The sequence below is a fragment of the Lissotriton helveticus genome, chromosome 11 (assembly GCF_964261635.1).
Source record: "Lissotriton helveticus chromosome 11, aLisHel1.1, whole genome shotgun sequence".
Lineage (NCBI taxonomy): Eukaryota > Metazoa > Chordata > Amphibia > Caudata > Salamandridae > Lissotriton > Lissotriton helveticus.
The window spans coordinates 1,026,307,904-1,026,332,979 of record NC_136072.1 but is presented as its reverse complement, the minus strand read 5'-3'; the positions used below and the strand labels follow the sequence as shown (position 1 = coordinate 1,026,332,979).

The following is a 25,076-nucleotide window of genomic DNA, read 5'->3' as shown; positions in this document are numbered from 1 at the left end:
AGCAGGTTCACTGGATAGGGTGGAGATATTTTATAACTGACTGCTCAAATGTGTGCTTTATTTCTGTCTCAACAATGAATTTCCAAATGTTTTCATATTTACAATGCTTACATGGGTTGCCTTTAATAAAAGCAATCATACTCAATCTGAAAATGTATTCAGGAAAACAACTATCAGAATTTGAAATAAATATGACATGTATAATAATAATATCTACGTTTAGCTTAACAACGACATTTGCATTCCACTAAGTCTAGTTACCTGGTACAACATAATCTGCCAGTTTTGCTAGCAACAATGATGCAATCTTGGAGGCTGGGTCACTTGTATCATCCTGTTCACTGTCCAGGGATGGAACAGAATAACTCCATGGGGGTAGCTCTACATTCCCACAGTCTTCCACACTCATGAGTGGCAAAGCAGCCCGGCACAGCTGAAGGATAATGAGGACAAGCTTTGGAGAAGGTCGTTGATCCAGTAATAAGGAAAGAAGCTTCGAAACACAGGCAGGCTGGCTAAGGATTGCCTTCCCAATATGACTCCTACAAAGAAAAAAGAAAATATTTTTTAAACAAACATTAAAAGTGAATAGTGATTTGTGCAGTACAAATAACACATCTTAGATAATAAATCTAAAAATTACACCAAATTCTAGGCAAAGCTATTGTGGGATGGGAGCCAAATTTATTGTAAGCGTCATTCCACATAACATACTTTCTTATAATGTGTGATTGATGATAACTGGCCTATTCACTATGCCTTGTACATAATTTCCCTTTTCCAACTTCTATATTATTTGTGTATGTCAGTTAAAAAAAACTAATTTTGAGGAAAATTAATTTCTGATGAATAATTCTTTCTACAAATTTTTCTCCTTATGAATATCCTCCTGGCACAAGAAACTTTCCCCAGCAATACCTCTCCAGCACACCAGAGGGTGCCTTGTGGTCCAAGCCACAGCTCTGCATGCCCAAGATGTAACAACAACGAAACATAAAATTTGCTCACTAGAATGCTGGAGACAGTTCCTGTTTTCTTTGTTTCACCGGAAAAATCCTCAGCTTTTGACAGCAACAAGGTTAAGTGCCTCCTACTAAAGTTTGGGTATTTAAAGTCCAATGTAGAGGTCACAAAAGTAGATCTTTGTTAGATCCTCACAGCAAAGGCAGGTGGTGTCCTGCATCCAACCAGGATCCATAAGTCTGTGACTCTTGCCCCTGGATGCACATGGAGACCAGCAGAGAATAGGACAAGCTATTTTTGTACAAGGCCCAAAGAAAAACCCCAAAGCAGATGCTAGTCTCTTGGCAACAACCTTCCTCGTGGTCTCATCATAAAAAAATGCTAAAACATGATGAAGAAGTCATCATCTTCCTTATGAAAGTTCCAACTCCCAGGACCGTTCGCAGACTCCATGCCATTCCTTTATGCCGGTCTTTTCCAGGTCACTGCAGCAGATTACAATGTTAAACTAGCATTTTTGATGTAACAGATCTCGCATTTGTGAGAGTTTAAGCTATTGGCATTGTAAATGACAATGTCTTTTAAGGGTTTTTAAAACCTACACACATATAAAAGGCAATGTTATTTATAACACAAATAGCTCAAACTCTCGCAAATGCGAGACCACTTTAATGGTGGCTCCGCCCCTTACTTTAGATGCTGCTCACTTTATTCAGGTTACAGTGAGCAGTGTCTAAAGAAAGGGGCACAGACAACATTAAGATAAAAGAGCGATATGGGGCGCTTTCACCCAAAAATGAAAAATAAATAAACAAAAGGTTCTATAGTGCGGCCCCTAAAGTTAAAGCGGACAGTGCTGGAAATTAAATAAATGAAAAAGTGTGTCCACTATAGTTAAAGTGGACTGTGTTGCAAATTAAAGAAATAAGCGCAGCTGCTATAGTTAAAGTGGGCCCGCAGCTATTACTATTAAAAAGAAAAAAGAGGGCAGCATGCTGCCTTGTAGGATAGCACGTGGTGGTTGGAATAGTGGAAGATCATTAAAGAAAATAATGCTCACAGACTAGATAAAGCAGACCGTGTAACAACACAAGTAAAAAGTCCAGTCCTTATGGGAGGTTACAAATGCAGACAAGGCGGTACCAAAGAGGAACTACTAAGACTATTTATCAATCAAAAGCAACAATTTCAAAAGAACAGTAACGGGAGACCAATTGAAAAAATGGGCGGGAAATAGGCAGAGCTTCTATTTCTTATCTCAACACATTATGCCTCGCAGAGCAGTGCATGCGCTGCCCAGGCTGGAACTAAAAAGATGAATCCAAAATGTCTTACTCAGTCTGCTGTCCCTGCACCTTTTGGAGGCCATACTGGACATATTCAATGCAGCCCCACACCGCTCTGGGCTACTTAGTTGGCCAGTTCCTGCAGTTTGACAATTGTGATGCTACACCAAATCCCACCTTTATGGGCTCAGTCTTCTGTGTTTTTTTCAAGAAAGCAAAGCCCACTAAGGTGCTGGAATCCCATGCTCTCTGCACTGTCACTGGCACCACAGTTGGTTCAGTGCTCGGCACTGCTTCCACCTTCAAAGTTGGCAAACACTATCCAAGCAGCAAGGATCAAGGTTTGCGACTGTTTCAATGATGACCCCCTAGCAGACCACCTTCTTAGAGCCTAAAGGTTCACCGGGATGGAGGAACATTTCAGACTGGATTCCAAAGCCCTTGCTATGCCAAAGACCGTGGCGACACATGGGAAGATGACTTCAAGGATGACAAACTGCTCCCTACTTACAGTACAAATGCTGGACTTTCCCTGCACTTAAAAAAAATGCTACATGCCTTGATACCTCTCCTCAAAGGGACGTCCCATACATAGGTGGTCTTTCTTCAGAGGAAGTCTGTTCACTTTGGTGGTACAAAAGCAGCAAATGCCTTGAAATTCTTGGGGTGAGGACTAATATTTTGACAGAAATTCTGCAGCATTCTCTGCTATCTCAGAACCACTGCTGTTGTTGTTGTTAGATTGGGTGAAAGCCTTCTCGGACCCAGTATTCCACAGACCAATTGCAAAACACAAAAAGGTGCCTTCTGACCCAAAGATTTGCAGGCACAATCTTTTCTGTTAGAGTCATGTGCTTCAGGCCTTTTCTGCTAAATTGAATTCTAATGTCTTTCCTAGGGCTCTTCCAGACCAAGAGTCTAAGTAGCTTGACTCTAAGGCCTGAAAAGTCTCTTCCAGCCTAGCTCTTCACACTGCTAATGCAACATGACGTCTTCGCCACTATGTCCATATTCTAGGAGAGAAGGTGAAATTTGCTGTTATCAAGCCACATTAAAAAGCTGTTTTTGGATCAGTTCAACGTGGGCATGATAACATGATCCATGACTACAGCTGTTACCCTGTGTCGACATGTTTTAATGAGCTCCACAGGTTTATCTTGAGAAGACTGATCAACCCTAATGGGCATGGCCTTTGAAAGCGAAAAGCTCTAGAGAGAATGATGGCTCCTCCCTTAAGTGATTCTAAAACGGTCATGCAAAAGTGGACTCTATTTGCCTGTGATGTTATTTACTTTACTTATTTCCAAGAAGGACTTAAGTTAGAGGACGATGCTGGACCTTCGTATCTTCAATCTTTCATTCAGCAGGAACAAATTCAAACTTTTGCTCCTCAACATAATAGGAGTTTGGATGATGTCCATCTGCACCTCCCAAACACCTATTTTCATCTGCCTATCCACTCCACTCACAAGCATTACCTCAAATTTACTATGGGGTCTCGAATCTATAAGTTCTTAATTCTAGAATCAGGTCCGATGATGCCTCTAATTTTCACCAAGGTGTTTGCGGTGATGGCGGTGGCTTTACTAAGATGTGCACCCGTTTCTATACTTGGACAGCTGACTAGTGAGACAGAGGGTCCCCTGTACTGTTCTTGGAACACCTTCAATGTACCATGACCCTTCGTTAAGACTTGTGTTTAACCATTAACCTGAAGAATTCTCATCTTGTCACCACTGGGAGGCTGCCATTCAGAGGACCTGTAAGAAGGCATTTCCTCCTCAGCAGATGGTAGATATTCATTATATGTTTACTATGTTTCTACCTCGGCTACCTATTCCGGTTCTGTAAGTTCTTCACCTGTTGAGGAGGATGGCTTCATTCATCCTGTTGGTGTCACGCACCAGAAGTCAGATGAGGTCCCTGTAGTTATGTCGGAGGACACAGTGGTTCCAGCACAAAGGGAGGCTCTTGGCTTGCAGATTACAACTCCTTGACTTGCACTAGTGGATTTTCCCCTCTAAACCTTTGGTGGGTTGTCTCTTCAGCCGCTTCAGGAACTGCTGGGACTCCAGAGGACAAGCTATTGACCCAGCAAAGATGGCACGTAACCACAGCTACGGGACACTGATAGTTCAGTAGTGACTGTACTTTGGCCAGACTTGAGAGGACCTCTTGGGGTACGCTCATCAACCATGCCACCAGGACCCCTGCATCATCTGCGTGGACCAAGTGCCTGCGGAAAGAACCCAGTGGACCACGCTGCATCCATTGCATCCTTGAACATCTTCTGCATCCTTCATCCCTTGCATAAGGACCAATTTCATTGGAAAAACTCTGCAATGGATAAAATGCCTGGATCTGACTGAGGATTGCTTCTCCTGTTAAGCTAACTGTCCTTGAGGGACTGGCTGATTCCCCTGACTGACTCACTACTGGAGTTGGTCACCTACAGCAACTCCAAGTGACTGAATTACACCCTATTTGATTTTGTATATCCTGGAAAGGATGTAAAAATTAGAAAGTTTTAAAAGTACTTTAGTTTTAATCTGGGATTTTATCAAATGAACTGTTTTAATTTGCCAAATTATGTAGGTTATTTAAGTGAATGTATTTATAAAAAAGCTGTTATGCTACATATGCTATGTGTTGAAGGACTTAAGGTCTAAATAAACATTCCCTTGACTGAGTTACACCAAGCCAACCTTTTGCTGAAGAACTTTCTAAGAGTCAAATCTGTTAAATTTGCCCGGGTTTGTTTACTGGTGAGTGAAAAAACCTGATTTACTCTACCTAGTAAATTCTATACCTCTGGAAACCTCCGGTGGATTTTTTTCATTGCGGTGTCTAAAAACACTTAAAAATACAGTCTACTTTTATAAAGTGGTGTTGGATTTCTTTGAGGTCTCATCAATTCCTTTTCAATTGTTTTGGTGCTGTTTAAATGCTTTACACATGTTTCTTTGTGTAAGCCATGCTGCACAGAGCTACTGCTACACAGGGCTGAGCTGAAGTTTTGACAAACGAAACCTAAGGGGAGCTGGGTAGTGTATCACATGGTGAGCTCGCACAACCCCACCATATAATACACCTCATTTCCTCACAGTGCTTATTCTTTGTAATGGCTTGCTAACCCTGGAGGAAATATTTGATCTTACCTGAGACATAGTGGCTGTGTGCCTCCAAAGATATACTAAAGTGTTTATGCAGCTGCGGCCGTCAGAGGGATGAGTGAGTAGGCTGCATACTTTTCCTTCATGGTCTCTGAGAACCACGGCCTCCGCCACCAAAGTATTGAAAAGCCTGTTGCACTGGAGGAGGGGGGCTGGATTTGACAGACGTAGAAACCTCTGCTATAGCCACAAAGAGGTCAAAATTGCTGGTGGAATATCTGTTGTGAAAAAAAAAATTGCTGGTGGAACTGCCTTGTGGGAGCAGACTGGCTCGAGGAACAAGCTGTTGCTCTGCTCTCTTTAAAGTTCCAGGACTGAGTCCGCTTTATCCGCCAAAAAGAGGTGAGATTCGTCAAAAGGCCTATCCATTACAGATGCCTTCATGTCCCTGAATAAACCTGTAGACCACATCCAGGAGTGGTGGTGGAGAGCCACAATGGTGTCCATGACAAGTCCTACGCAATCGGTTGTGCCCAGTCCTAAATGTACGACAAATTTTCCCACATCGCGGCCAGCCTGGAGACCCTGATTTTGGGATGCCCAAAGGCCGCCTGGACCCGCTGGTAGAACCTGAGCCTCCCTATCCTAAAGGGCATGGGAATAACAACCAAGGAGACAGCTGGCATTCATCTATCTGAAAGTAAGATTTATGGTAAAGTACATTCTTTTGCCAAACGTTTCAATCGTCTTGGAGGAGTGGCAGGAAAAGCATTCGGATTGACCCTGCTGGTGGATGCTTGAACCATCAAGCTCGCTCGAGTGGGATAGAAGTGAAAAGGGCAGGGTAGCCAGTTACAGGGTGATGAGCAACCTGTCCCTGAGCAGGGATCGACCCAGGTAGACATTAGGGTGTCAGTAAGTGCCTTGTTGAAGGGCAAGTATGGCTCATTTGGAGCCTAGCCAGGTTCCCACAGAGCCACATTAGTTTTCACTTCCATGTTTGGCAAATGTCCTTCACATCACAACAGTGAAAGAGATTCTTTCCTCCAGGGAAAGTCCTAGAAGAGACACAAGGCAGTATCAGGTGAAATGTCAATTCATCACACCAGCTCCCCCCAGCTGCCTCGAACAGGTTTCCACTGCCTGTTTCCACTGGCACTCCATGAACCCGCCGCACGCTGCCCATCTCCTGCGCTGCTCCCAATTGTGTGTCAGATGCTTTAGCCTGTCTGTTGTGCACTAGCCGTTCTTTTATCAAAGGTCAGTTTTATTCCTGTATTAGCCCTCTTATTAGCCCATTCTCCTCTCTGTAATCTCAACTTTCATTTCCTGTATTAGCCCGTTTAGTGTCTAAGGTTAGTTTACATTTACTTTATTCATGTATAAGAGTGTGTTAGTTAGCATTTGTATTTCCTGTATTAGTTAGCACCCCGCGCCACTTGTTCCTGCCATTTTTAGGGCTCGCCTGGCGTTGCAGCGCGAAGCGCTGCCGCTAGCGAGCCTTATTGTCGTTGTATTGAGCCTCCCAAGTGGTACAGACCGGTGCACGAGCAGACACCGGTCCGTGAACACGCTTCTAAGACGCGCTTTGCAGGCGCCACAGGGAACGCCAACGTGCACACTCACGGCGTCACGCTCGTGCCCTCCCGCGTCTCATAGGCTGTTCTCCGATCCAGGCCGACTTGTTCTGTTCAGCAAATAGTACACGCTCTGCAGCCCGCCCCGGTAACCAGATTCCTCCGGTTGCGGTCTTGATATTGTTGCCAAGAGATCCAATACACTCGAGTAGTCAGGAGACTCCCGGAATGGGTGAAACTAGATGGCTTAACCATCTGGGGCTTAACCACAAGAACTCTGCAATACCAACCAAATCCCGGCAGCGACGGAGACTACCCTCGTTTCCGAAGCCAAACGTGTCACCAAGGTAGTTGAATCCACCAAACTTACGGGCACTCCATGGCTGCTGTGACTCCCAGCCTGTCGTGAGGCGTGTAGAAGTAAGTCTTGATTTAATTCACGGAACTCAGCTGCTCTAATGCATTTCGGCTGTAAACAGCCATAGTCCAGGTGAACAAGCCCTATTTCCCATTTTAAATAAATACATAAACGCTGGCAATGACAACTGAGGAAATACTGCTGTGCATTGGCGTACATCTCGCATTTCACCACCCTCGGTATTACCAAAGTCCCTGGTTTGCCAGAATTCGTTTACATAACACAACAATCACCCATACAGGATTGCAGTGCCCACATGCATATTTAAATAACGAAAATTCACATTCTATAATAAAGATGGGTGAAGGATAGACAAAGACACTAGTGCTAAGATAATCCAATACAGAGAGACATAAAAAAAATCTCACGATAGAACAATAATATATCAAAAACACAATCAATTTGGACTGGGCTTCAACATCAAGTGGACCTGTCCATTGCAGTCCAGGGCGCCTTATTTAAATAAATCATTAACATTCGATAGTGATATGTTTTTTAACATCCTTCTCGTATTTACCGATTAAGCTTTATATATAGATAGATATAGATATAGATAGATCCAAAAGGTCAGCGACACTCGAGGCTTTTAATTTCTCATTTATTCATGATCACATCTTGGTAACCTAACACCAGCCAACATATTTCAACCACTGTGGCTTGTTCACGGCTTTCGAGGGGTTTTTGAGTGAAAATATATGTATTTAGCAACAAGGGCATTTCAATATATTTAGCAACAAGGGCATTTTAAGGAGTAGATGCAGTATTTTTGGATTGCTATTGGTTTGCTATCGCTTTGATATTTCAGACTGATTGGGGTTCCCTTCTGTGGCTGAAAAAAGAACAAGCATTGGCATAGCCAATAGGTCTCACTTTTTTGACCCTATAAGTATTTAGTTATGCAGAAGAATATCCTTGGTGCAACAACACCAACTGTAGCATGGGTAAACACTTATTAGGTCCCAAATGCGAGACCTATTGGCTATGCCAATGCTTGTATTAAAAATATTTTCTTTCAATTCCCATCCACATTTTTGTTTATTTCTCAGTGTGCTTCGAGTTGCACTTATTCTGGATTCATAAGAATTAAAAAAGTTTTGCATCTGTTTGTATGGTCGGATGCGTCATTCTGAAATGCTTTATTGGTAATCCAGTTGGATAATATATATCTATAGTAGAATAACTTCCGATGGGGCTGTATATTATTGGGAAAGGGCTTCAACTACAACCAGTGTAGACACAGAGTAAACAAAACAACCATTTGCATTGCAATAGGTCTTGCATTTATGCGAGTTGAAGCTATTGCCTTTGTAAATGACAATGTCTTTTATTTATGTGTTAAAAACCAAAATAAAAGGCATAGCCATTTACAATGCCAATAAGTCAGACTTGTGCAACTGTGAGACCTATTGCATTGCAAATGCTTGTTTGCTGATGTTTGCTAATCCCACCTCCGCCACCCAGCCCCTCTCTCTCCCCCAGGACCTACTTAATGGAGGGAAGCCGCAGTGCAGCCAAGGGCACAGGTGCGCAAAAGGCAAGCCTGTCTGCACCCATCCGCACCTGGACCACATCCAGCGCCAGGAACCCTGGCCTTCCCACCATCCATCACTATACCACCACCGAGCTCCTGGTCCCAAGAAGCTGTAACAACAACTGCTGCATATACTCTCCATAGTCGACAGAAGGACACCCCTCACCTGCCAATGCTACCACTTTACCTGTATCACAGAAACCCTCGCCACTCCCCTGCAGTTGACCTTCAACCTCCCGGAACAGTGTCTGTGCATGCCGCCCAACACCCGATCCCTCAACAAACATGCCACATAAATCTGGGACATCATCACCCTCCTCATCCTTGACGTGATATTCATTACTGAGACCTGGCTCACTCGGTCTTCAAACCCTGACATCATGACCACAACACCCCACGGCAACAAGATAACTCAGGGACCGTATCAACAAGCATGGAGGAGGCATCGCCATCATCCACAAGGTAACCCTCCAATGCACCATAAACGAAGGCGACATGGAACACTTCAACTTCCAAATCCGAGCCAAAGAAAACCATCAAAGGAACCCTCGCCTACAGACCCCCGGGCTCTTGATCCAGCTTCTGCAATGCCATCTCCGAATTCATCTCCCCCTAGCAATCGACTTCAAGCACTACATCTTCCTCGGCAACCTCAACTTTCACCTCGACGACCCGAACAACACCTGCTCCACCAAACTCCTGGAAAGCATGAGCAACATCGGCCTAATGCGGCTGGTCACCAGCCCCACACATAGCGCAGGACACACTGGACCCCCATCGTCACAGCCAGCAACAGAATCAAGTTCAACCATATCACCCAACTAATGTGGACCGACCACAACATCATCCACTTCACCATCGCAGGCTCACTGGGACATACCACCAAGCCTCCCATTCCCTGGCACCGCAGATGGAACAAAATTACTGGGACCCAATGTACAACCGCCCTCAACACCACCATGCCCGACACCAAGAGTAACTTTGAACTGGCCTTAAAGAACTTCTCCGACTGGATCTCCAACTGCACCGACACAGTTGCCCCCATGAAAGTGGCCAGCACAAGCAGACCCAGCAAGTTCCCCAACTGGTTCACCCTCAAACTCTGGCCCATCAAACGCGAACGCAAGCGACTGGAGAGACGATGGCGCTCAAGCATGATTTCCACAGACCTCACCAAATTGTGGAAAAGTAAATTTTGCCATGTTCTGTGTCCCTACGTGTCATCCATCATATGTTACGTGTGCATGATTAAATATGCATATGCGTTCCCCATGTTTGATTAAAGACGCAATTACAGTTGTGTCCACCTCTAGTATGCCAGTTTCCAGTCCTCGTGAATACTACGAATATCAGGCCTATGTAAAGCTACGTTGCCACGTTTCTCAGTGTGCACGTTATTCTATTATAAAGTCCCCGTTTCTAGGCCTCAAAAGGGCCTGGACACCAGATTCAGCTCCTGTCTCCTGAAGCCTCGGTGAGGAGCGATACAGCCCCCACCTGTATCCTCGACCCTTCACTTACTTCCTGCCTCGCAGTGCCCGGCTCAGCCTGGCTCAGTCTCTGAGTCTGCCAAGAATATGTTATGATTCCAGTTATCAGTTCAGTCCTCCTTCTCTGCATTCCTAAGCTACTGAACTGCATCAATAGTTTCCGTCATTGTCTAGCCTTCACGTCTCCACGTTAGAGAAATACTGCATTTAATGGTCATTTAATATTCTTCATCACGCACTACATGTAGAATAATGCATGGTCCAGTCTTAGAATCGAGTTAGCCTTTCCCCTCCTAACTTCTAGTTTATATCAACATGTTCTCTAAACATCAGATACTAGATACTGTTTAGGTACATGTCGCCCTGACTCTCCAGACTTCAGTCTCTGCTCCTAGCACAGAGTTCATAGCCCCCAGTTTCTCCTAGTGATACGTCATTGCTAGTTTGCGCGCACCATCAGGTTAGAGGTCCCGGCTCCTTAGGTAGCCCCCTCCATGGTTTCCGCCCCATTCATGACATATTCTGTTACGTTTGCATCACATGTCTATGTATACGCCCAGTTACACCTACTTTCGCCCTTATCTTTCGCGACTGCTACGCGTCACGCCTTCTGCTCCACCCACTGCTACGCCTCCTGCAATGTAATGCTATGTGTTTGCGTTATGTATATATGCTCATGTATTGTTATTAAAAGTCAGCGCGCTCATCCCAGATCCAGCCCCAGCAGCTGCTGGGCCCTGCCATCCTATTCCTATGCAGGTTGTCCTGTTCCTGTCCTTATGCTGTATTAAACCTGCAAAACTCCTACTACCTCGAATCTTGACTCTTATTTATTGAGCTATCTGTTATGATATAGGTCTAGTCAAAAAGAGAGGTATTATTTATTTATTTACCACATAATGGCGCCCGAATAGGGACTTGCCCTTTCCCCACGCGTCGGTGAAGCCACGCCGACCCCCTGACCCTCTGCAGTCGTGACGGAACTCTTCTGTGCACCGGCAGATATTTCTGCTTCAAGTATCCCTCAGGCCCACGGAGGAGACGGAGGAGGCGGTCCAGCATCCAAACGAGACGGTGGAGGAACGCGGCGAGTCCCGACCAGAGCCCAAGCCAAGAGTCCAAGGTCCGAGGTATCCGGAGGCCCACCCGTAACTGAAGTCCGAAGTTCGTCGTCCGTCGTCGTAGCAGTCCAGTCCAGTCGGAGGCTTTCCGTTCTTGCTGCCCGGTGAGTACCATTACTGGGGTAGTATCTAGACAGGGTCAATCTAAATTGACTCTGGTCCGTGGGTTGGTGGTACACAGACTCACAAACGAAGTGTTCACCTAGGTGGATACGGGTCTTGATGCGTCCCTTTATGGGACCGGTATATTCCGTACTGTTTCAGCAGTGCATCCAGTAACTCTAGTCTGTTCCGTTCTCGAGAAATTCTTGTGTTTCTGTTCTCGGTATTCCAGGTAATATTCTGTCCGAACTGTTATGTTATGATGTTGTTCAATGTATTTCCAATGTCGTGGTATGCCTGAATTGTTCTCCCAATTGTTATTGTTCCTCGTGTATTGTATTGTGTTCCGATTCAAGTTTACAATGTCTCTCTTTTCGAGATTACGTCAGCTAAAAACTAGAAAGGGTTTGTTAGAAGAAGCAGTTCCTGTCCCGCCGAGGGACAGTCCAGGTCACTTTATGTATCAGAAGCATGGCATAAGCGCCATATTGTATCTAGATTTATGGGTAGAGTATACCAAACAGTTAGAAGAAAAGTATAGATGGCCCGTATCGGGTACATGGGATGCCGAGTGCATCATGCGAGTAGAAGAAGCATTATGGAAAAAGAAAGCCAGACAATCACAGAAAGATGCCATCGAGTTATGGCGCAAAGAAGCTCATAGAAGAACTGAAAAAGAAATCAGAAAGTCAGAATTAAGTAGAGAATCCTTAGAACGAGCACAAGAAAAAGAACTAATCGAGATAGGTGAACAAGTCAAAGCCGAACAGTCAGACAGACAGAGGCATGCCCTTATTAGGGGTATGTATCCTCTTCTTGCCGAGGGCTTGCCAAAAGCGACCCCAGAGGCATCCAGTAATTTCCCGCCACCATTAGTTCCGACCAAGCTACGTCACAAACAGACCGCAGCTGATATTTTTATTTCGTCCTATCTGGACGACACAGTCCTAGAATATGCAAATCCTGTTCGCGCTCCGCCAGTCCCTGTAAATCAGGCACTTCCCGCTCCTCCAGACACCGGAGTACCTGTTACGGTACCCCCGGTCCAGTCCGTCATACAAGTCCAGCCTGCATTTCCATTTCCCACTCTGCCAGGACGAAGAGCCTCAGTAGACCTAGACTCCAGTTTAGGGGCCGCAGGGGGAGGTACTCCTCAAACCCCGCCGCCACACAAGCGTTTAACGTTAGCCGAATTACATGCACAAGCGTCACAGCGTACGCCCAGACATCAGACTGTAGCAGAAATAAGAAAATCCCTTGCCGAATGCGGCTATGATCCAGTCCCAGGCGAGGATAATATGGTTTTATATTCATTCCGCGTAAGAAAGGTGGCCGAGTATCTAGTCACCTTACCGAATATGAAAGAAGATCTAGACAGAATATATCGTTTCATCCGTACAGGGGATGATCCAGAAAGCATTAGCGAGGCCATGTCTCAAAGGAAAGCCGAGATCCAGCTCATGATATTAAAGTTTCTGATCAATTGTCTAATAAGAGAACAAGATTACCCGTCTAAAGATCCGGCCGAAATGAAAACCCTGACAAGGTGGAGTGATAATATAGCCGAGGGTAAGCACAAGACCGTCGGTGCTATGGAGAGTATGTACAAGAAAATCCGTAGAGAAATAATAAAGATACACGAACAACGTAAAGCAGCACAAGTAAGCGAGAAAGAAAGTAACTCTGATCCTGAAGAGGAAGACGACGAGAATCCCGCCAGAATAGCGTATGTAGGAAAATCTAGATTTCCAGATCGCCATTTACGCCTAGAACACAAGTCTATTTTTCATTCTCCAGCACCAGAACAAGGTTCTCTAGAACAAGTATTCCAAGCTACCGATCACATTCTGAAATCACGAATCGGTTACAGTGAGTTAAGTACCATGCATGAACAAGAACTAGCCCGATCAGCAGTCCGATGGATTACTGATTCTACCACTTTTCCAGACGAAATAGTGGCACAGATGTTTCTGAAATTGCCCCCAGCCGAACAACGACTGGTGGGTATGTATATGATCCAGCACCTCATCACATTGTATGAGGGTCAGCACTCTGATCCAGGCCCGTTACATGATGTCCTGAACGAGTTACTCCAGTATAGATGGAAAGGTCTAGGTACCGATTTAATTAGTGTCATTCTAGAACAGCGTCACAAATATAGAACGTTTCTGAACCCGCATTTTGTTCATGCCTCACCTCCAGAAAGTAAACCATTTTACATGGAGAGACAGAACCCGTTACGAGAAGTCCACCCAGTTAAAGGAACGGGTGGCGAAATGCAGCGAGTGTTTGTTTACACTCCAATAACAAAGATGGAACTCCTCGAGATGAAGAAATTAATTCCCTGTCATGACAAAGATCCAGCAGGGTTCCATAGAGAATTAAAAGACATGCTCCGTATGGGAGAATACACTTACCCAGATATCATTAAAATGTTAAAGGTCCTGTTGCCCGCAGGGGTGTATGAAAAGCTCAAGGAAAAAGAATGGGAGGTGGGAGAGAAAAAGATCGATTGGGCAGTTCTAGAAGCTGAAGACAAGGCACGAGTACCAGGTACCGGTCTTGGAGATAAATGTAAAGAATTACCAGAATTATTCATACAAGTTTTACCCAGATTATTGACAACTAGAAAAGAAGACTGGGATGCAATCTCAGCCTGTAAACAGAAGCAAGATGAGGATATTAGTGATTTTTATTCTAGATTTGAAAAATGTTTTAGCATCAACAGTGGCCTCAAGACAAGTAGTGAGTCATACCCTCACCTTTTTGTTACTAAATTAGTTGAGAATTCAAGTCCACAAATTAAAAATCGAGTTTTGAAAGTCGAAAGTACCTGGCAAGCTAATACCCCGTCCCAGATGTTGCAGATGCTTCAGTACCACCAGAATAGAATCAGAGAAGAGCAAGAACACGAGAGAAAACGTATGAAAGATACGAAAATGAAAGTACTAGTTGCACAATCTGTTCCTCAAGACAGTCAGAAGAGGGGTCCGAATCAAGCCAGTCATCCTGCAGCTCCCGTTAAAGGGAACTGCAATTATTGTAAACAGCCAGGTCATTTCATAAATGAGTGTGCAGTTCTGAAACACAACATAGCTACTGGTAAGACTAAAGAAAGACCACGTCCGCCTAGACAAGAACAAGTTTCACAGATTCCTCAGCCACAGAATGCACAACAGACAGTTCCAGCTCCGCAGCCTATCGCTGCAACACAGCACGTTACATCGCAGATGTACCAGTATGCACAGTCTGAGTATCCAGAGTACCAGCAGTATTCATGAAACAGCCTGGAGAGGGAGGTAGGCTTGCCTCTCATCGAGATACCTGTAGATCAAGAAGGTCCCTATGTTCACAGTCAAGTATTAGGGAAAGACAGAAAGTTTTTGATCGATACAGGGGCAAGTAGGACCACAATTAGTCACGCCGAAGTTCCAGGGGCTCCGCTCTCAGGCTCAAGAAATGTTTCCCTTGGATTTTCAGGAAAACCTATCGTAAATGAGATTTCAAAGCCAGTTACTCTAGAAGTAGGTCCATTGTCCCGCACTACTGATCTGTTACTTACTAAGTCATGTCCAGAAAACCTATTAGGCATGAAGACACTGAAAGAGTTAGGTGCAGTTATATGCTGTTCCCCAGAGGGAATACGATTGTTCCTACGTGACTTCAAGGGTCACTATGTATTACGAGATTTTGATTCAAGACTGTCTAATGTTCCGCAGCACTTATGGGCGCAAGGTCCAACTGATGTAGGTTATATGCAAATCACACCCTATCGTGTGACTCTCAAGCCAGGTGTAGTGTTACCACGAATCAGACAGTACAGATTGCCACCTGAGGCTGTAGCAGCCTTATCCAAAATTATTGACGAGCTCATGGCTCAAGGAGTGGTTGTAGAAACTGACTCCAATGTATGTAATTCTCCGATCATTCCAGTCATGAAACGTACTGATCCAAATGCACCCCCAGTATATCGATTAGTGATTGACCTACGAGAGCTTAATAAATGTATTATTCCTCAGTACCCAGTTGTCCCAGACATCTCTTCCCTATTAACGGCCATTGATTCCGAAGCCACGTTCTTCACTGTCATAGACCTCAAGAACGCATTTTTCAGTGTTCCTATTCATCCAGACAGCCAGTTCCTTTTCGGATTTTGTTTAAATGGAAGGAGCTATATGTTTACACGAGCTCCTCAAGGTTTCACAGAAAGTCCTAGTATTTACAGTCAAGCACTCAAGAGACAACTAGACAACATTCACATGCCAACTGACACTGCCCTGCTCCAGTATGTCGATGATCTACTGATCACAGCCCGTTCCGAACGTGCTTGCGAGCGAGCATCACTTACAGTCTTGTATTTCCTAGCCGAGATGGGGCACAAGGTGTCCCCTTCTAAGCTTCAATTCTGTGTCCAGCAAGTGGTCTACTTAGGACACTTACTGTCCAAGAGGGGTAGGCAGTTGACACCAGACCGTATCCAGTTGATAGCGAGTCTTCCTCAGCCCAAGACCCAGAAGGAGGTACGTGCTTTTATCGGCCTCACTTCTTACTGTAGACAATGGATTCCCCAGTATGCATTTCTAGCCAAACCACTGATACAGTTAACGACACAGGAGGCAGCCGTATCGACTGTCCTCCCTTGGACATCTGAACATACACTTAGTTTCAATGAGTTAAAGAAAGCCCTATGCCAAGCTCCAGTTCTAGCGACACCGAACTACAGTAAGCCTTTTACACTTTTCGTCACTGAACGTGAAGGTACAGCATTATCTGTTCTCACACAAGATCAAGCAGGACAATACAAGCCCTGTGCTTATTTTTCGAGCACATTAGATCCTGTAGCCCAGGCTCTGCCTGCGTGCCTCAAGTCAGTTGCAGCCACAGCCCTAGCTATCAGACAAAGTGATTCCATAGTCTTAGGACATACCTTGACAGTACAAGTTCCACACTCCGTGGAAGTTCTTTTAAACCGAACACAAACTCAGCACTTGACAATTGCACGTTTAACAGGTTATGAATTGACACTGTTCCAGCCACACATAGAAATCAGACGCTGCAACGTCCTGAACCCTGCTACACTGTTACCATCAGTTAATTCAAATCCAGCCACACATGACTGTGTGGAAGTAGTTAACATTACGACAAAGCCAAGACAAGATCTGACAGATATTCCGTTACCAGACCCCGACCTGACACTTTATGTGGATGGTTCATGTATGAGAACAAGTACAGGAGAACTAGTCGCCGCGTATGCAGTGACTACTGACACTGAAGTTATTGAAACACACCGTATTGATACCCTGTCCGCTCAAGCAGCAGAGCTAGTTGCTCTGACACAAGCCTGCATACACGCCAAGAACTTGAAAGTTAATGTTTACACAGATTCACGTTAAGCATTTGGAGTTGTACACGACTTCGGAGTGCTCTGGCAGGAGAGAGGTTTCATGACTTCTCATGGAACCAAGATTCAGCATGGTCTCCTTATTCAAGCTCTGTTAGATGCCATACACTTACCGACATCTATCGCTATCATGAAGTGCAAAGCACATACGAAAGTCACTGACATTATTTCCCAAGGTAATGATCTAGCAGATCGCACAGCCAAGCTTACAGCACAGACTCCAGACATTCAAGTTAATCCGACACAGACACATACTCCAGATCCGACTACATGTATGACAGTTAAGGACCCTACACAAGATGTCATAGATATCCAGTTACATGCTACTCCTGAAGAAATCAAGAAATGGTCCGAACAAGGAGGGGTCCAGACAGATCAAGGATGGTTAACGAAGGGTAGAGCCACATGGTTTCTCCCCGACTCTATGGTTCAAGTCATTATTAATACCGCACATAGTCCAGCACATTTAGGAGAAAAAGCTATGTTAGACAGTATCCAGAACATTTGGTTCAACAAGCATTTACGAGCTGCAGCTAAGCAGAAAGTCCGTACCTGTATGATATGTTGTCAGTTTAATCCAGGTAAAAGTGTCCCGGTGGAACAAGGTGGATTCCAGCCCCCTGACCACCCTTTTGAAGTCCTCCAGATGGATTATATTCAGATGGAGCGATGTCGAGGTTTCAAGTATGTCCTTGTAGTTGTATGCGCTTTGTCCAGGTGGACAGAAGCATATCCAGTCCCAGATTACACAGCCGCGACCACTGCCAAGCAGTTGGTTCGTGAGTTCTTCCCCCGTTATGGACTCCCTAGAGTCGTATATTCTGACAACGGCCAGCCATTCTCATCTGAACTCATGAAGCATGTTTCCCTTTTGCTAGGGTACCAGTGGAAGTTTCATTGTGTACGCCATCCTGAAGCAGCCGGTCTTGTAGAGAGACATAACCAGACTCTGAAAATCCGAATTGCAAAAGTGTGTAAAGAAAAAGGTGTGGACTGGCTAGTAGCTCTACCAGTCGCTTTATTTTATATGCGCATGGTCGCACATTCCAGATCAGGTCTGTCCCCGTATGAGGTCGTTTTCGGCCGCCCCCCTAACATGTGGGGTACACCTAGACCCCGAAGTATTACCGATGTTTCAAGTAATATGCTGACAGATTACCTAGCTTCCTTGATGTCTGCCCTCAACTCATGTCGTTCACAGGTTGCCGCCGCATTTCCAGACAATACCGAGGTGGCACCGCACGAAATCGTTCCAGGATCCATGGTGATGGTCCGCAACTTTGACAGATCAAGTCCGCTGGAGCCTCGTTGGAAAGAGCCCCGACAGGTCCTCCTCACCACCCGTACAGCCGTGAAGTTGGAAGGACGCAAAGGCTGGGTGCACCTTTCTCATATTAAACTTTTTAATGGACTGAAACCCGTCTTAAAGAACATTTCCCAGGATTTGAAGGATTGCCAAAATATTGTTCTCAAGGACTGTCCCGCAAAAGACATTGCTACAACCCCTCCCCTGTTAGAGAAAACTCCGCAACAGGAGTACAAGCTAAAACTCCGGTCTAGTAAAATAAGTCAGTCAGTTTGATTGTCTAAGTCCTCCCCTAGGTGAAACGGTTAGACTGTTTCTGACATGTATAAAATAGACCCCCATAGTGAGAGAGTTAGTCAAAACTCAATCCGATGTATCGTTTTTCTATGTTTCATATTGTTTCTCAGCATTATGATTTCCTGCACCAGTTATGCATTTTACCTATGTTTCCCAGTTTCACATGTAAATAAGTCTGCTAATGCTACAGTAGAGCACACGTTTAGTGATCTGCCTCCTCATGAACTCTCTTACCGCCTCGCTATGCGAAATAACTCATTCATCCGCATGTTACATTACTCACACCAGACCAGCAATACCACTAATTGTTGGGTGTGTGGTCGACTCCCCCCTTTCCAGACACCGAAGGGAGTTCTGCCACTTTTTCCTTATCCATTTTCACATAATGGTTCGTGTGGAGCATGGTCCACGTTAACGTCATCCTCAACAGATATGTCTTTTCTTAACAGTACATGTTTCCCAGACAAGCAAGGTCTCCCTCACAGAACAGGTTTAGATCTAGAAAATGAAGTGTATAATTTAGGTAATTATTCTTCGAATTTCATGGTCTTGAATGTTCAATCTGATACACCAAGACCCAGGCACCTGGACATGGTCCGGTTGGTTCTGGAATATAATTTCCGCATGGGGATGGAAAATATTGTCCTTTCTAGGTATTACAGTAGCGATCATATTCAGCTGCTGTCTCTGTATACAATGTGGCCCTGCGATTTGCGGCATTTGTGCTACCTCTTGTATTCCTAGTCCCAAGCCCCGTTCTAAATCCCGTTCCAGGATAATTCGAGACGAGCAAATGATACTGTATGAAATGATAGATGGTATCATGAATATTGATGTTTCCTGATGGAAACGTAGTGACAAGGAGGGAATGTGGAAAAGTAAATTTTGCCATGTTCTGTGTCCCTACGTGTCATCCATCATATGTTACGTGTGCATGATTAAATATGCATATGCGTTCCCCATGTTTGATTAAAGACGCAATTACAGTTGTGTCCACCTCTAGTATGCCAGTTTCCAGTCCTCGTGAATACTACGAATATCAGGCCTATGTAAAGCTACGTTGCCACGTTTCTCAGTGTGCACGTTATTCTATTATAAAGTCCCCGTTTCTAGGCCTCAAAAGGGCCTGGACACCAGATTCAGCTCCTGTCTCCTGAAGCCTCGCTGAGGAGCGATACAGCCCCCACCTGTATCCTCGACCCTTCACTTACTTCCTGCCTCGCAGTGCCCGGCTCAGCCTGGCTCAGTCTCTGAGTCTGCCAAGAATATGTTATGATTCCAGTTATCAGTTCAGTCCTCCTTCTCTGCATTCCTAAGCTACTGAACTGCATCAATAGTTTCCGTCATTGTCTAGCCTTCACGTCTCCACGTTAGAGAAATACTGCATTTAATGGTCATTTAATATTCTTCATCACGCACTACATGTAGAATAATGCATGGTCCAGTCTTAGAATCGAGTTAGCCTTTCCCCTCCTAACTTCTAGTTTATATCAACATGTTCTCTAAACATCAGATACTAGATACTGTTTAGGTACATGTCGCCCTGACTCTCCAGACTTCAGTCTCTGCTCCTAGCACAGAGTTCATAGCCCCCAGTTTCTCCTAGTGATACGTCATTGCTAGTTTGCGCGCACCATCAGGTTAGAGGTCCCGGCTCCTTAGGTAGCCCCCTCCATGGTTTCCGCCCCATTCATGACATATTCTGTTACGTTTGCATCACATGTCTATGTATACGCCCAGTTACACCTACTTTCGCCCTTATCTTTCGCGACTGCTACGCGTCACGCCTTCTGCTCCACCCACTGCTACGCCTCCTGCAATGTAATGCTATGTGTTTGCGTTATGTATATATGCTCATGTATTGTTATTAAAAGTCAGCGCGCTCATCCCAGATCCAGCCCCAGCAGCTGCTGGGCCCTGCCATCCTATTCCTATGCAGGTTGTCCTGTTCCTGTCCTTATGCTGTATTAAACCTGCAAAACTCCTACTACCTCGAATCTTGACTCTTATTTATTGAGCTATCTGTTATGATATATGTCTAGTCAAAAAGAGAGGTATTATTTATTTATTTACCACACCATTATCTCAAAGAAACCAAGAAGGACATCCTAACAAACCGCATTGAGGCATGCACCAACCACATGAATTAACTCTTCAGCATCGTCAGAGTTCTCCTGCCCTTCTGCCACTGAGAATACAATAAGCCCTTCCCAAGCTCTCTGCGATACCCTGCCGGACTACTTCTACAACAAGATATCGGATATCTACAGCAACTTCGATCTACAACCCACAGACTTTGGCCACCTTCTGACACTTATGGACACCACACACTGCCACTTTATCTCCTCTTGGAAACCGCTCACCACGCCGAGCAACACAGCCATCATGACCTCTCTTCACTCCTCAGCTCCGACGGACCCCTGGCCCCACCACATTTTCAACCCGGGACGGAAGGAAATCAGCAGTACACTCACCAAATTTTCTCAACTCTTTCATCACCATGGCCATTGTCCCAACGCATGGAACACGCATTGGTTAAACCCCTCCTGAAGAAGCCCTCCACTGACCCCAACAAACTCAAGAATTATCACCTGATCTCACTGCTTCCCTTACCAGCCAAGGTCCTGGAGAAAGCCATCATTTACCAGGTCTCAGAACACCTAGAAGAAAACAACCTACTTGACACCTCCCAGTCAGGGTTCTGCTCCTACTACAGCACAGAGACTGCCTTGATCGCTGTAAATGATGACATTAGGAACCTCCTCGACCACGGTCAGACAGCATTCCCTGATCCTCCTCAACCTTTCAGCAGCTTTCAACACGGTATCCCACCACACACTAATCTCACGACTCCATGACATAGGCGTCCTGGGAAACACCCGCAGGTGGATCACTTCCTTCCTCACAAGATGCACTCAGAGAATTCACCTACCGCCCTTCACCTCCGAGACCAAAAACATAATCTGCGGTGTCCTCCAAGGCTCCTCCCTCAGCCCTATCCTCTTCGACGTCTACATGACTCCGCTTGCAGACATCGCCTGCACCTACAGATTCAATAAGGTCACCAACTGCCTGAACACGGACAATACAAAAGTGCTTATCTTCATGATGAGCACCTCACTGTGGAACGACACATGATGGCCCACCAAACTCTGCCCCTTTCCAACGCCCACTCACCACGCCCGCCACCTCTGCTTTATTCTGAACAGCAAATTGGCCATGAAGAGCTAGGTCAATGCAGTATTCTCCTCCTGCTTCCACACCCTCTGCATGCTTCAAAAGATTTTTAAATGGATTCCAGTCAACACCAGGAAAACAGCCACTCAAGCCCTCATCACCAGCTGACTTGACGAGAAATGCACTCTACGCCAGAACCACCACCCAACTTCTCATGCAACTCCAGACTACACAGCAGCCAGACTCATCCTCATCTTCCCAAAATGGACCAGCATCAGCCCCCACCTGATAAGCCTCCACTGGCACACGGTCCAGAAGAGATGCCAGTTCAAGTTGCTAAGCCACGCATACAAACCCTCCACACCATCGAGGAACTTATATCAACCACCCCCTGACTTTCCAACCTACCCGCCAAACAACTCTGCTCAACGCCGTCACACATGTCCCCCACACCTGCCGAAGCTGCAGTGGAAGTCGTTACTTCTCCTACCATGCTACCAAGTCCTGGAACGACCCCCCCCTCCACCTTCAAACCTCACCATCACTCACCAACTTAAGAAAGGGACTCAAGACCTGGCTCTTCGACTAAAGGCCAACGGGACTTCAGCACCTGGATGCCCTCAGGAGTGATAAGCCACACTATATAAATACTGTTTGACTGATTGATTGGCTGGCATTCTGGGGTTCTTCATACCATTTGTCCTCATTGTACTGGGGAACATAATGTTTATAATTGTTGTCCGAATCCTCGCCAAATCTGTTATGTAATGTCTGGGCACTACCATGTGGTAAGGGCAAGGTATTCGAGTCAAAGGGGTTTGCCAGAGGGTTCCATGTTAGTTGGAGACTGGCGCAACTTCGGTCAAAGAAGATTGAGTTCAGAGTTGGATAGCACGATAGGCTACATATCTTCCACCAGCGTCGAAGTTGATGTGAACGGACCTGATGCAAGAGGTGGCACCAGAGCCAAAGCGTGCACCAAAGTCAGTGCTGGACCAGTTGTGGATCTCTGGGGCACCGACGCCAAAGAGGGTGGACTCACCGGCTGAAGTCATACTGGAGGTCTGCTGAGGGAGCTGGCAAAGATGTGCAGCATAGCAAACTGAAGGCTTCTACTTGCTGCGATGCTGCAGACGGAACTGGGAACTCCGGGTACATCAGGACCAGACTCGGAAAAGGCTATGACGATTGAGAAATAAAACCAGGAGGCCCCGTGACGCCATCACACCCTCTCTGGAGTTCTAGAGTGGCAGAAAGGGGTTGTTTTTCACATTTGATTCCTCTTGTTTCTTCTTCGACTTACCCAAAAGACTTCAACGGCAATGACTACCTGCTGCAGGAATGGGACCTTCCTTTTGACTTCGGTTGTTCACGGTGCAGTCTCTTCTTGTGCTTTACAATATAGAGTTTGGCTTTACGTTCATGGTATGGCTTTTAGGTTTATCTGAGCACAGTTGTCACAGGCCTTGGAGTTGTGGTCCGTCCCCAGGCACCACAAACAAACTTTGTCCAAGTTTGTCATGCACATCTGTTTGCAACAGTCCTTGCAAGATTTAAACTCTGTCCTTTTAAGAGTAAATTTGGAGAAACGTTTCGTCTGAGACTTTTCTGGAGGTGCCAAAAAAATTAACTGACATCAGCAAGCATTGGTGGCTGCATAAGTGGCTCTGCATGGTACTTCCAGAGCTAAATGGCTTTGACTTGGAGCTGCAGGACACCACCTATCGGCACACAGAGGTGCTGCTGAAAACTTTCCAGATCCAGTCTGATGCCTGAATAGTGCCAACATGATGAGGAATCTGTGGCTAGAAGTATCCTTCTAAAGCCAAGTTTAAACTCATCACCACAAAGATAAAAGAATAACTTGCTCACATACCATAGAATGAATTCCTTTGACAATTTTCACCCCACCTTCTCACAGCATGTAAAATCCAAAGGCTTCAGAACATTTATGAACGCCATAATAATCGGGGAGTCATTTACAAAACAAATGATACTCAAGAAGAAATCATTATAGCATACAAGGTAATTTATAACGTTTATTTCAACAACACACTGATCAGATAAAGTAAAACACAAAGGTACTCAATCCTTTATTCAATACAGGATTAGTCTGCTGATTCTTTGCAACTGTGACTGGATTTATATACAAGTAATGCAAAGGTTTAGGAATATTTATGTGTTTTACAGTGTGATAAATTGACTGTAGTAGGTCGGATTTAGGGCTACCTGATTAGATGGGTTAGTAGTCTTGAACAGGGTGACTGGTGCATAGCATTTGGCAGCATCTTGTAGTGTCACACAAAACCCTAGTTTGAAGCCTTAGCTGTCAGATTTTATTGTATCTGTTAAGCGTGCATTCACCAAAAAAACCATCTTGGCGCTAAAAACAAACTAAAAGTGAAAGCTAACATGTTAGCAGAAAATGTGATTGTTTTGAATGTTTTTCTAAACGTCAAGTGAGATGAGATCTTTGTGGACCAAGACAGGATAAGGCTTGACATTCAAATCTTGAATGTTTAAAACTTTGAACAGAAAAACAGCATGAGGGTATTAGTTCGAAGCTCTCTTCCAGTAAGATAGAGAGGGTAAAGATATGAAAGTGGAGATTTTTCTGTCATAAAAGACCCTTGTGCATGAGCCATAGTACATTCTTGAATTGAATACATTGGTTCGCTGGAAGTGAGTGTAGGGTCTTTCTAGCTTTGCTAACTGAGGCACGTTTTCTGAGCTCACAGACTTATCTAGTGGCAGTGTTTTGGACTCTTCGCAGCTTGTTAATTGGGTAGTCTGGCAGCCCTAAATAAAGGTGGATACAGTAGTTAATTCGTAGCATAATAAAAGCAGTAGCCAATTTAGCATAGTTTTCCTGTAGTAAAAAGTGAAAGACCTTTCAAATACCTTCACATATTATAAATTTGGAAGCGTCAAGACAGTTGGAATGATCAAGGAAGGAACTATTTCAATGAGTTTTCCAAATTTTGGAAGAAGTGAGATAAGCCTACAGCTTTACTTCTCTATCTATATTCTACTTTTTCAAAAGAGGAGTTGTTACTCCTTTCGTCCACTCCTAAGGCACTTCAGCTAGAAGTAACATGTGATTCATTCTATTTGTAAGAGCGGGAGCAATTATATTTAGATAGGAATGTAAAAAAGATACAAGGCAAATATTTCTGGGGAGCCTGATTTTACTGTTTTGAATATTGATATAGTCTCTTATAATTTGGTAGGCCCAAACTTACCCCATTTTACTTTTAACAAAGCCGCTTCAAAACGAAGAGTATCACCCATGGA

General features: G+C 44.9%; 1 protein-coding gene across 4 annotated transcripts in view; it reads right to left on the bottom strand.

Moving 5' to 3' along the window:
- The window catches only part of HECTD4 (HECT domain E3 ubiquitin protein ligase 4), a 2,216,728-nt gene that overhangs the window by 1,364,515 nt on the left and 827,137 nt on the right, over positions 1–25,076 (bottom strand). For all 4 annotated transcript variants that reach the window (XM_078667422.1, XM_078667425.1, XM_078667423.1 and 1 more), the window contains exon 36: positions 262–542. In XM_078667422.1, coding sequence (XP_078523548.1) covers positions 262–542 — 281 coding nt within the window. The remainder of the gene's footprint in view (positions 1–261; positions 543–25,076) is intronic.